The sequence below is a fragment of the Dermochelys coriacea genome, chromosome 2, assembly GCF_009764565.3.
Source record: "Dermochelys coriacea isolate rDerCor1 chromosome 2, rDerCor1.pri.v4, whole genome shotgun sequence".
Classification (NCBI taxonomy): Eukaryota; Metazoa; Chordata; order Testudines; family Dermochelyidae; genus Dermochelys; species Dermochelys coriacea.
In genome coordinates, this window is record NC_050069.1 from 209,488,943 (window position 1) to 209,501,528 (window position 12,586).

At 43.3% G+C, this 12,586-nt stretch overlaps 1 protein-coding gene across 5 annotated transcripts in view; it reads left to right on the forward strand.

Annotated features, from left to right (window-relative positions):
* Positions 1-12,586, forward strand: part of OSBPL3 (oxysterol binding protein like 3) — a 135,724-nt gene that overhangs the window by 77,667 nt on the left and 45,471 nt on the right. For all 5 annotated transcript variants that reach the window (XM_043509159.1, XM_038391864.2, XM_043509160.1 and 2 more), the window contains 5 exons: positions 53-179; positions 1,863-1,966; positions 2,084-2,176; positions 2,795-2,948; positions 9,343-9,473. In XM_043509159.1, coding sequence (XP_043365094.1) covers positions 53-179; positions 1,863-1,966; positions 2,084-2,176; positions 2,795-2,948; positions 9,343-9,473 — 609 coding nt within the window. The remainder of the gene's footprint in view (positions 1-52; positions 180-1,862; positions 1,967-2,083; positions 2,177-2,794; positions 2,949-9,342; positions 9,474-12,586) is intronic.

Here is a 12,586-nt window from a genome sequence, read left to right on the forward strand (position 1 = left end):
TAATAGATTGTCTTTTTGTATTAGTCCATTCATTTCTGTTTCTTTGGAACAGGCAGACAGCATGACAAAACAGAACTCATTGCGAATTGGAAGTAGTTTACAGTTTTCCTGTCCAAGTAGTGAGTCCAAGATTCCACCTTGGCTACAGTCTTCTGAGGATATGGAAAAATGCTCAAAAGGTAATGTTATTTGAAGGAACTTTAAACTATTAGGTTATTTCAGATTTCCTGACTGTAACTGGAATTGACTGACTCTGTAAGGGCTGTCCTTGTGTAGTGTTTGTCTGAAAACAATGGTGGTAGCTTTTTTTTTTTTTTTTTAAGTGAATTATATCCACATTTTATAGGAATAGTCATTTTCGAGCACCTTCATTTCTGGGCGGCCAACATGAGACCTCTTAAAGGGGCCTGACTTTTTCAGAAAGCTTTGGGCATCAATCTTCTGATGATCAGGTTTTGAGGTGTCTCAAACTAGGCACCCAGAAATTGAAGCATCCAAAATTAATAGCCATTTTTGAAAATTTGGGCCTTAATTGACATCACAAGTGCCAGCCATATTTACAGTCCAAGAGGTTGAGATTCTTTTGAAGTTATTTCCCTATAGAACAAAAATGCATGAACAGCAGCAATTTAAGCTTGCCCCATCAATATGCCTCTATCCTGATCTAGAAGGACCCACCTCTAGGGCTGAGAAGATAATATGGTCTCCAAGCCTGTGGCATCATTGCCCTCTCCACTAAGGGGGCTGACTAATGCCAAACTGTGGTAACAATCTTTGTGCTGCTGACACCAATCTGTTATAAACTAGACTGCAAAGACGAGAGGTGAATCAAAGTAAGACTTTAAATCTGAGATGGGCAAACAGCCCGCAGGCCACATCTGGCCCGCAGGCCCGTCCTGCCTGGCCCTTGAGCTCCCAGCCAGGGAGGCTAGCTCCCGGCCCCTCCCCTGCTGTCCCCCTGCTCCCCAGCCTCAGCTCGCCGTGCCACCAGCGCTCTGGGCTGCGAGCTCCTGCCAGGCAGCACGGTGGTGTGGCAGGCTCTGTCCGGGTGGCGCGGCTGCCAGTCTTCATAGAATCATAGAATATCGGAGTTGGAAGGGACCTTAGGAAGTCATCTAGTCCAACCCCCTACTCAGAGCAGGACCAATCCCCAACTAAATCATCCCAGCCAGGGCTTTGTCAAGCCTGACCTTAAAAACTTCTAAGGAAGGAGATTCCACCACCTCCCTAGGTAACACATTCCAGTGTTTCACCACCCTCCTAGTGAAAAAGTTTTTCCTAATATTCAACCTAAACCTCCCCCACTGCAACTTGAGACCATTACTCCTTGTTTTGTCATCTGCTACCACTGAGAACAGTCTAGAACCATCCTTTTTGGAACCCCCTTTCAGGTAGTTGAAAGCAACTATCAAATCCCCACTCTGAGCAGCATGGTAAGGGGGTGGGGAGTGGGGGGGGCGTTGGATAAGGGGCAGGGGTTCCCGGGGGCAGTCAAGGAACAGGGAGTAGGGGGCAGTTGGATAGGGCAGAGGTTCTGGGGGGAGGCGGTCAGGGGACAGGGGTGTGGATGGGGTCGAGGCAGTCGGGACAGGGAGCAGGGGGGGTTGGATAGGGCAGGGGGGTCCCAGGAGGGGGCGGGCAGGGAGGGTAGCCTGGGTTGGGGATTCTGAGGGGGGCAGATGGGGGTGGGGACCAGGCTGTTTGGGGAGGCACAGCCTTCCCTACCTGGCCTACCATACAGTTTTGGAACCCCAATGTGGCCCAAAAAGTTTGCCATCCCCTACTTTAACTGCATGTAAAAAATTACATCCCATGTCTCCATTTCTTGGGAGAAACTGGAAGTGTATTCTCTTTCAAAACAGATCTCTCATATTGTCACACATATTTAATGGAAATGAGCCAGCTGTTACGGAGCATGGAAGTTCTCCATAGGACACGTTCAGCACCTGCTATAAATGCCATGCAGGTCAGTTGTGAAAATTATTACATCAGGGAAGTGGGAGGGGTGTTAAGGTGTTGATTCTTCTTAGCAGTATTGTTTCATGACACCTACCATTGTTCTTGTTCCCTGTGTTGTTAAAAGGGGGGATCTTTTGAAAGTCCAAAAAAGGAAAAAAGAATTCACAGGATGTGGCGGTCTAGAGTTATTGGGAAAGATGCTAAAGGAATGTTGCAGGTAACTGGAACAGTCTTTTTCCTGCCCTAACCCAACTTTCTCAAAATACTAACCTGCTTATTGATCCTTTCTTGCTCTATCGCTTTTAAGGACATTTGAATCCTTCTAAATCAGGTAATATGTAAGATTAGATTTCACTGTGCCCTGGGACTCAAAATAATCATTGAGCAAAATCCTGATGACTTTGACATCCATAGCAAAAATCCCATTGATTTAAAAGTGGCCAAGATTTCACACACGGTCTCAAATGACCCTCCACTTCTGGGCTCGGAAGCCATTGCAAATCTTACAGTACTATTTAACTGTCTGTTTACCTAATGGCATGTTGTTGGTGAGTTATAAATTGAAACCATGGTACAACAATATTCTCTCCAACACTCCCCAGACCAAAAATAATGTTTCCACTAAATTTTTGCTAAATCTCCAAGTTTGAAACCTTTGAGCATGTTCTCTCCTATTCTTTGGTTTGCCAAATGTATTATCCATGCAAAAAACCATTGCTGATCAACAGCAGTTCCTCCCATGCTGTTGTCTAAGGCCTGATTGTACATTGTCTGCAATGTAAATGTAAAACTTTGACTTGTCATATTTTACCAACTGTAAATGTCCTCCTTTTAGGTACCTACAGTATTTTCTGCCCCCATGCGACTGCATGCTTCCAATCCTAATTTATCTACAATAGATTTTGGGGAAGAGAAAAATTACTCTGATGGCTCTGAAACATCAGAATTTTCTAAAATGCAAGACGACTTGTATCACATTGCACATAAAGGTGAGTGAGTTTCTGTATGTTTCTTGTATGGCGATGTGAAGTGTCAGCTAAAATAATAATGTGATATGAGCCTGGCTTATGTTAAAATTGAAAGTCCTAGATAACGTCACATCCCATCCCCCTGCTTCCCAAGATGTGACAGGCACTGAAATGCGGTGGGCTCAGGTCATCAAAATAGTAGCTTAACTGTTGAGTTATTTTCTTTTCTTCAAAATTTTAGATTTGTAATCAGAGTACAGTCTGAGCCCTGTCCAAGTCCAGAAAATGTTGTGGTTTCACGTAATTAGAGCCCTGTGCAATGCAAAATGTGTATCCACATCTGATCTGCAATCCGTGGCTATAAAGTGAATATCAGCAGATTTTCAGGGCTCTACATGTAATACATAAATTGAAACTCATTTTGTGTATACTTTTTTAAAAAGTTGATTCCTTTTAAATTGACTTCAATTTTCCTTTAGCTGCTTCTCAGTTCATAGTACACTCCAGTGGTCTCTTTTTTTTCAAGGGCAGAACCCCATCAAACCCAGTGACCTCAGAGTAATAAGCCAGTCTGAATGGAATTATTGGAATTTCCACTCCCTGTTGAATGATGGTGGCCTGCCTTTCCCCCCAGTTTTATGTGTAATCACTCAAGACTCTGTTATCCTGGGAAGAAGCAGTTGTCCTAAAATCAGTTTCTATAAATGCAGCAGTATATTGCTCTTGTGTGTGTGAGCGAGAGAGTGCCAACTCTCTCACTCATGTGCATGTTTTCTCTCGCTTGCGTGTGCACACACAGTATGCATTCAGGATGGTTTCAGTATTTCAGAGCTAACATTTGTTTGTGATGCAAGGGTTGCTATGGTAGTAACCTATTTTTAGTGAATACAGAAGAGTAAAATCTCATGATAAGCAACCACTAGCTCAAGTTGCCACTGAACAGCCATTTCTGCAAAAACGTTTTTCCATAGCTATGCTTTGCTAACATGAAATAGTCAGTCAGTCAGTCAGTCATCTCTCTCTCTCCTCCCCCCCCATTCCCACCCCACCATCTACTGTCACACCCTAGCAGTATCTTTTTATTTGGAGGGTGGGGGGAGTAAGGAGAGTCCTTGTAAATAAGGCTGTTATGAACAGGAAATTAAATGACTTTTTTTTTTTTTTGAAGCATTCCACCATTAATGAGGACATCTCACAGAAAACCCACTTTCCCTGGCTATGCAGCAATGTTATCATAAACATTCCTCATTTGTTTTTCCCCTGTGGTGGAGAAATGTTTTAGATGCTGTACTTACATAAGTGAACTCTCTTACCATTGAGTTTTGCAAAATCAAATGTGGTCAAAATTAGATATGTTTTTTTAAATGCAGTAACACCAAATAAGATGTTTTAAGAATCTTCTTCCTTGACATAATCGTGGCAGAAATATTGCTCTCTTAGAAATAAAAATATACATCATGGCTATAGGCTTTATGCTAGAAACCAAAGTGCAATACCTGTTTTTTGCTGGGGTGATTGTTGGCTCAGTGTCATTTAATGCCCTTTTATGAAGGGTATATAATATTTTCTTAATGCTGCTTTATTTCACACTGTCTCATCTATACTTCTGAAATAGGAAAATAATATTTTGAATGGAGGAGAGGTTTGTTTTATCTTTATGATTTAAACCAAATGTAGCATTTAAAAGGCATGGTTTCTTTAAATCTAAATATGTGCTGATACATCTCCTGGAGAGTAGAGTTGTTTTTTGTTTTTTTTTTAAGGCATATATTACGTTGTTGGAGATCAGACATGTTGTCATTTCAAAATTTTAAGAGTTTGAGCAGTGAGAGTAAAATCAGCCTTTAGTTTCACATCTGAAGTAATATTTTTTGAGAGATAACATTCTAGAATGTATATTTGTGTAATCTAAAATGGTTCTGCCCCTCTGACTCTGAGTATATTCCCAAATAATATTTGAGGAGAGAAGAGTTCCTGTGGGAACTGAGCTAGTTTTACAAGCAACAGCTGATATACTTGTCTTTCTGGTGCATTTCTCTAAAACATTTGAGAATGGTATAATGAATAAAAGCTGAGAACCAGAGCATGATGATGACTTACAGTGCAGCATTTTAGCATAAGAGCTCAAGAATAGTTCCTACTCTTGTGGCAGTTTAGATATACCAGCTCACATATCTAACTCAATCCCCAGGTGGGTCAGTAGAGGGCCTGTCTATTTTTCCATCTGCTAGAGGTAATATCAGCTTACCAGTCAAGGTCTGGAATGTGGCCAAAGAGCTAGTACACTTCTCGGTCTGCCCTGCCTTTCTTGCTTTCCCATATCCGGTTCCAAATTTCTACTGGCAGCCATCCTGAACTGTGCCTCAGTTTCCCCAGGTTTGATCCCTCCGTTTCAGCTGTAGTCTTGGTCATAGCCACCCTGAGCTGAGCCTCAGTTTCCCTAAACTTGGGGTTCAATTTCAGGTGGTGCCTTGGATGCAGCCAACTTTGACCTGTCCCTCAGTTCCCTCCAAAGGTGGTCCTCAGTTATGGCTGGAATCTAAGCCACAGCCACCCTGAGATGTGCCTCCATTTCCCCAAGAGTGGTGTCAGTTATGGGTGGAGTCTTTGGCCACTGCCATCCTGAGCTGTACCTCAGTTTTTCCCCAGTTTTTGTTACCTGCAGAGATGCTCACCATATTGCATTCCCCCTCCTTGCAGGGGAAGTGCTCAGTGTCCTTTGGCCCTGTTCCTAAGCTCCTTCTCTGAGTTGGATCAAAAGTGTTTTTGATCTGTAGTATTCTGCCTGCTGGGGAGACTCCTCCTCCCCAGCCAACTTCTGCCTGCCCCCAGACCCAGCACTTTTGTGTAGCCTGCAGAGTGCCTGGACTCCTTCATGTCCCGACTCTAGGACCTGGGGAATCCCAGGAAAGAGATTCCAAACTCTGGGAATGTCCCTGTATCTCTCCAGTTCTCCTTCCTGCCCCTCACAGCTCTGTTGAGGTGGGAAGAGGCCGGCTAGTTACCCAGTCTCCTCCCTCCCCATATAAGAGGGGCCCCACAGCTGGAAGGAAGAGCACCACTGCCCCATTCACAGAGGTGCTGACACACTGGGTTGCCGCCGCCAGGCATTCACTCTACAGTAGGGGGAGTGTCCAGGCAGCCACCCAACAGGTCCCCTCTGCGGTATAGGGAGCCATTCAGTGGCACACCCTTTGCCCACTCTGTGGTATGGGGACCTTGGTCAGTACCCACCACTGTAAGCGGCCACTCACCTTTCCTACTCTCGCTCAGCCTGCCCTCCCCCGCTGCACATCCTCTCGCGTATGGATGAGGAAAACCCTCTGCCAAAGGAAAACAGCCGCCCTTCTCTGGGTCCTGCAGCTGCCTGTCACTGCTGCTACTGCCTGTCCGACTGTGTGGTGTGATCCTGGGGTGACTTCAGCCAGTCCTCCACTGGGACCTGGCTGGTCACCCTGAGGCTCCTCTGGACCCCCAACACCAAATGGTGGGTCCTGGCAGGCTCCTCTGCCGCCTCCTTCTTGCAGCTGCTACTGATGGGCGATTGAGAGCCTTGTGATGTCCCCCTTACTGACTGGGGGAGGTCCCTTTCCTCCTGTGCCTCTGCACCCCCCCACTGTCTGGGGTACCCTAGTTCTGCATCCTGTCTCATATGTTTAGGGATCCTCCCCCCTCCCAGGCCAATCTGAGGTCCCCCATGTGCTGGGTGGGGAGGATTCCCCACCTCCCCCATCTCGCCATGCTGCTGCATCTGGAATTGGTGCTGTTGCTTCCAGCTTGATCCTGGTAAAGGGGCTTTTCTGAGGCTGCATGGGGTATAAATCACCCCATTGTAGGGGGGGTCTTAAAAGGGCCCGCACCCCTTTTCTTGACAGCCAGGCAAGGATTCCCCACATGGAGGCTGTGTGGCACACATTGTAATACTTCCATTAGGAAATGCAGAATGGCTATGTACAACTTAATGCAGTATTGAAGAAGGCTCATCACCCATGAGTCTTGTAGTTTTATCCTATTAGGTTGACTACAACTTGCTGTTTGATGTTAAAATCAGATGCACCATCTGAGGCACACTGCGCATACGCTAAGAAGATTGCTCTGGTAATCTCATGAGGGTTGGAAATCAGATTTTGCACAGTGCTGTTAGAACACTACAGTCCATTTTTTAGACATGTGATAAGTTATTCCTCTGCTCTTAGTAACCACTGTAAAATTATGAGTGGTATTTCATAAATGGCTTCCGTAGGCTTTGCACTGCATATGACACAAAAAGTAATTAGGAGTATGACTAGGTTATCTTCTCTACATCATAACTATAGGCAAAGATTTTCAAGTTCCTTTTGTAAATCTTGAGCGCAAGTCTATTGGACCAGTACCTGAGTCTGATCCCTTGGTTTTAACTCAGAATATTCACTGACAGCATAGACAGAGCTGGCTGTACAGCACTGTAGGTTTCCTCCCAGTAGGGGCTGATCATACAGCATTCCCTTTTGATGGTCACTGGGAATTGTGGATGTTCATTCCCTTTTATGATCAAGCCCCTTTAGGGCTTTTCTTCACTGCAGAGTAAACCTGGGCTCTTACTCGTGTGTTGCCCCAACATCTCTCCCATCCACACATACAAACCTCTAATCTGAGTTGGTGTAAACTGGTCCAGCCAGTGGTATAGGCTAAAGCCTGGGTTAAGCTTTCACTTGGGATGGTAACCTGTCCACTTTTCAGTGAGGACACAGGCTAAGCCAGTCAGGGACTGATTTTTCTCCAGTGCTTCCCACAATTTCCCCCATATGCCCAGAAAGATAGACAAATTCTCCCGTGATTCACTGAGCAGTTCAACTTACTGCAGCGCTCAGAACCATGGGATGTGTGCCCAGAAGTCCTAGTGATACAGGTGAGTGCAGCACCAGTCTTGACTCAGTAACTTAAGCATAACTTTGCAATATGATCACTCACACCTGAGCTAGGTGCTGACTGCCCAAGATAACTCTGCAGTGAAGACATACTCTTGATTAGAACTAGTTGCTTTCCTCTCCATTTACCTTTTCATTTGGCTCTGTCATCCTCACGTCTCACAAATCTTAAGCCCCCATCTCCTCTGTGAGCATGTGAATGTAGTGTTGCCAACTCTATGTTGCAAGTCTCATGATATTTGGTCCTACCCCTAAATCCGCAGCTCCTGGAATCAAGTGAATAAAAAAATACTGTATGAGAATTTCAGCAAAGTTTCTAGCCAACATGGTTGAAGAAAAGCTTGGAAAAAAATGAACCCATGTACCCCCAAAATCTCAAAAAACAAAGAAAATGAAAGGATTCCAAAATGTATTACTACTTGAAGTCTTATGCTTGTTAAGCTGATCTCATGAAATTTTTGAGGCCTGACTCATGATTCGTGAACACTTGAGGTTAGCAACACAGAGGTAGGAATGGAAATAGAAGTGTGAAGTTTGCATAGTATGCGAGTTACCTCCTAAACAAATTCAATATCTTGTTGTTTGGTTCCATTTAGTTCTTGTAACTTAAATTTAAATATCCCCACACAGATAGATGCAGCATGGCCTAACACCTCAGAGCCCTGTTCATGAACAAATTATTAGCCTATGCACAGTTGGATTGCTTCCCCTGTGAATCAGTTAGCACAGGTTAGCATGTCTCCTTGATTTTTCACTGGAAATGTTATTTATTCAAGGAATGTAGGATAGATCCTCAAGTGTTTGGAGACTAAAACCATACTGAGGAAGGGAAGCAAGTTAATTTAGCACGTTTAGTTATAATGCTACCATTTATAATAAAGAATCAAAATACTTTGACTCTGAAAATACAGGAGCACAGAGCATTTGTCATAATAAATACTTAATTCGCAATATTGTGGAAATTGCAGATCCCTCAATATTCAGCTTTTACCCAGGCAATTTTGCCAGCTGATGGCGGGAACCCCGGACATCCCAGGCAGCTGACGGCCAGGGCTCCCATTGTCAACCCCATACGTTGACTGTAATATAGTTTCAGCAAAATGTCTGGTTATCAAAAAATTTAGCAGACATAACATAATACTTGAGGGTTTATATTGTTCCAGCAAATTTTTCTTTTTAAAAAAAAAAAAAAAGTGTCTTCTCTGGCTTTTCCAAATTACCCCAATTAATAAAGGTCTATTATTACTTTACTTTTTCTATGTCTTGTCCATAACTCAGCAGCAATTATTTGACAATCATCTGCGATTCAAGTAGGGCCCTTATAAGAAGCATTTTTCCTAATAAAAATCCAGGTTGTAACCTTGCCTATCTTTAGTGCTGTGTCCCCACAAGTCTTATTTCTGTCACTGTATATTAAGCTGCATTGAAATGTTGTTTCACAACTGGCTATACAACTGGTGGCATTTTTCTAACTGTCTACTTTTTAAAAAAAAAAAAAATTATTTTAGCTTACCTCATCTTAAAGTCGGCTTTTAATACAATCTCCATTGAAAGAGAGAAACTGAAGCAGCTGCTGGAACATGATGCAGCCTCATCTCCATCTGCACAAATAGCTGAGTTGAAGAATGCCTTATCATCCGTAAGTAATATGTCGAGTTCAGTGAAATTCAGAGGGATTGGTTATAACAGTTCATAAGATCTCTCATTCTTCAGTATCTTGGGATATATTTGTATCTTATTAATACTAAAGCAAACAAACTATGTATATGGTGTTTCATATAATCCGCTTATTCCAAACCTTGGAGGTGTGGATGTGCCCCTCAAATTAACAGGACATTACTGTGCAGAGCTAATCTATCAATCGTATTTATTTTATTAAGTGTTAGAAATATTCTGTTGAGTCAGAACTGCTGTTTGACAGTGATCCAAAGTTACTATTTTCTCTAATTTGGTGCTTTGTACTATACTAACAGTACAAATGGCTGTTGGAAACTGCATAACCCTATGGATCATAGCTGTGAAATTATGAAGCCGTGTGGCATTATAAACAGAACTGTCAGAGAGCAGACTCTAATTTTAAAATTTCTATTTTATTTTTACCGCCAAGGTGTGGGGAGGTTTGTATTACAGCAGTCAGGCATTGTACAACATGCTTTGGCCTAAAGTCATTTCTTGGGTGGCTGAAACCTTTGGCTGCCCCTGCTAAACTAATCGAAATGCAACTAAAAACAGTAGTTCTGCTTTTGCTAATGCTTGTTCATAATTTTTCATTGATCAACTTTTTTCACTGGATTCTGGTGAAGAAAAGACCGCTATAAAATACAATCCCTGGACTGGCACCAGCTTGGTCTCAAGCAGTGATTTTGAGATTCCCACTCCCAAGACTGTTGGTGATCAAACTCCCGAGATTCACATTGTTTGATCTTCAGAGAGGGGAGAGTTGTCATTGCCTCTCTCTTAGATTGTAACTTATCTTGCAATCTTCTGGTTGGAGGCGGTGGTGACTGTGCTGTGGGTGAACTGATAGAACTTGGTGCACAGCTAGAGTTAGCATAGGTGGTAACTACCATTCGCTTTCCAGAATCTCTGTTTATGGAAAGAGTTTCTCGCTCATAGCATCTCTACTAGTCCAACTTCTAGCTGCCTCCTCTCTCCACAGAAATCAGAGGCAACTGAAGCTTCTTGCATGCCAGCTGTGTTCATGTGACCACACCTTTGTTTGTTTCCCATGAGGCCCGCTTCTGAGAGCTAGATAGGTCACAGCTGTACAAGCTGTCATTTTCCAAAGTTATTTTCTTACTACTTTTAAATCAGTAAGGGAGAAAAATGCTTAGTTTAGGCTCTCTGCACAGAGTGGACAGTCAGTTGAGTGGGTGTAACCTTTTCCCAAAAGGCTAAATATTTGATCTTCAGACACTTCCTCTTGGATTCCCCGTGAAAAACTCTCTACCAGCTCCCATCCCCTGCTGTTGCATAATGGGACTTAAAAAAAAGGAACACCACACTGAAAAGAGTGCTCCATCTGTGAAGCTCTTCACTCCTCAGCTCAGAATTCACTGTGAGACCTGTTCTCAGCCTGTAAAGCCAGAGAAAGTGATAGTGCAGCACTAACCTGATCATCCCATGCAGAAAGGAATGTTCAGGAAGAAGCCAGGAGCTTTCTTTGCAGGCATTTGGAATGGTGGACGTACATCAAGAGTGCAGCAGTTATGATCCAAGTACCAAAACTCTTCCTGGCTAAGATCTGCTTCTTTTTAAATAGAGTTCCAGCCAAAATCCCCACAGTCTTTACCAAGATGTTTAAAGGGATTTCTGGGCAGCCTGAGCTAAGTGCTCAGAGTAGCAGGCTGTGAAGGTGATCAGGCAGACTTAGAGAGAGAAATCATTCTACTACTTTCTTCCTGGCTCTGGAGAGAGGGAAGCTGAAAGACAAACTCATTCCTACCTTATCCTGTAAAAAGCATTCCACTCACACAAACAAAAGGTACTCTCTCTTGCTGAGAAGGCAATAATCCTGTCCTTCACAAACAAACCAAGAGCAGCAAATAATCAAAGAAAAATCCCTCTCCTTAGGCTGAACACTACAAGAAGGAGAACATTCTGCAGCAGACCATAAAAATCAGGAACAGGATACATAGGAAAGGTGTAAGTTTTTTCTTCCTGTCTGTTGCTTATGTAACACTGTAGATTAGTAATAACTAGTGCTGTTCATCTAGCTAATTGAAGGGGAAAGATAAATACCTACCTTCTGAATTCAAACTCATTGATTCTTGGGGGTGTGTATGTTGTCTTCCCTCCTCCATCATTTCCCTCCGCGCCCCCCCCCCCCCCAAAATCATGAATAGATCGGGGAAGGAATTTCTTTGGGAGAGAGGTGGGAGATTAGTAAACAAGGGCGGTTTCTGAAATCCAGGGTCAAGAAGAAAAAAATCTGGTTCAGATCCTGAAAGAAGACTCGGTGACGGCTTCTGTAGCTGGGGCCATGGTGCTCCCATCAGAAGGTGATTTTTCTTTCTAGTAAACACACTCAAAAAGAATTGAAAATATGTTTAAGGACTCTGAGGCCATCATCATCAAATATTGACACCTACTTGCTTCATGAGAGTGGTGTTGTACTGGCTCAATCATTTAAAAAAATACAGACCTCTCATCAACCCAGAGGATTTTTTTTGTCCTTTTATGGATAATGTCAGTTTTTCATTTTTCATAAGACACTAAATATATATGCAGTGGTTTTCACTCCCAGGGCTGTGGTCTGCAAAACAGTGGTTAGGGAGGCTACTGTGGCTGAGACCATGGAAATCGGAGACTCACTCTAAAAGCCAATAATTATTCCTGTAAGCTTGCCGATGAAAGGTGGTTTGTCTGGTGGTCATTTCCATAATAGGGTTGTGAGGAATCCATCTGCACCTCTTCCTGGCTGAGAGCTGGCTCTTTTCAGTATATCTCCAGGAAACACTGGAGAAAGTGTTGGCAGGGAATAGAAACATGCAAATGACCTTTTGTCAAATTATTCTAAGAGCCAGAGGAAATATTTCAAACCCAGTTATAGAAAGCAGTACTTTGGCTGTATTCCTAGCAGAGATTCCCCCTCAAAGACATATGGTATCCAATAATGAAAATTCTGGAACAAGAACACCAGAGGCTGACCCTGTCTTTCTCCCTCCTCCTCCTGACTAAAAAATCCTGCACAGAAGATGACTGAGGCTGAACACAGAATTGAGGGTATTTCTCTTCTTTGTGATCCAGCTG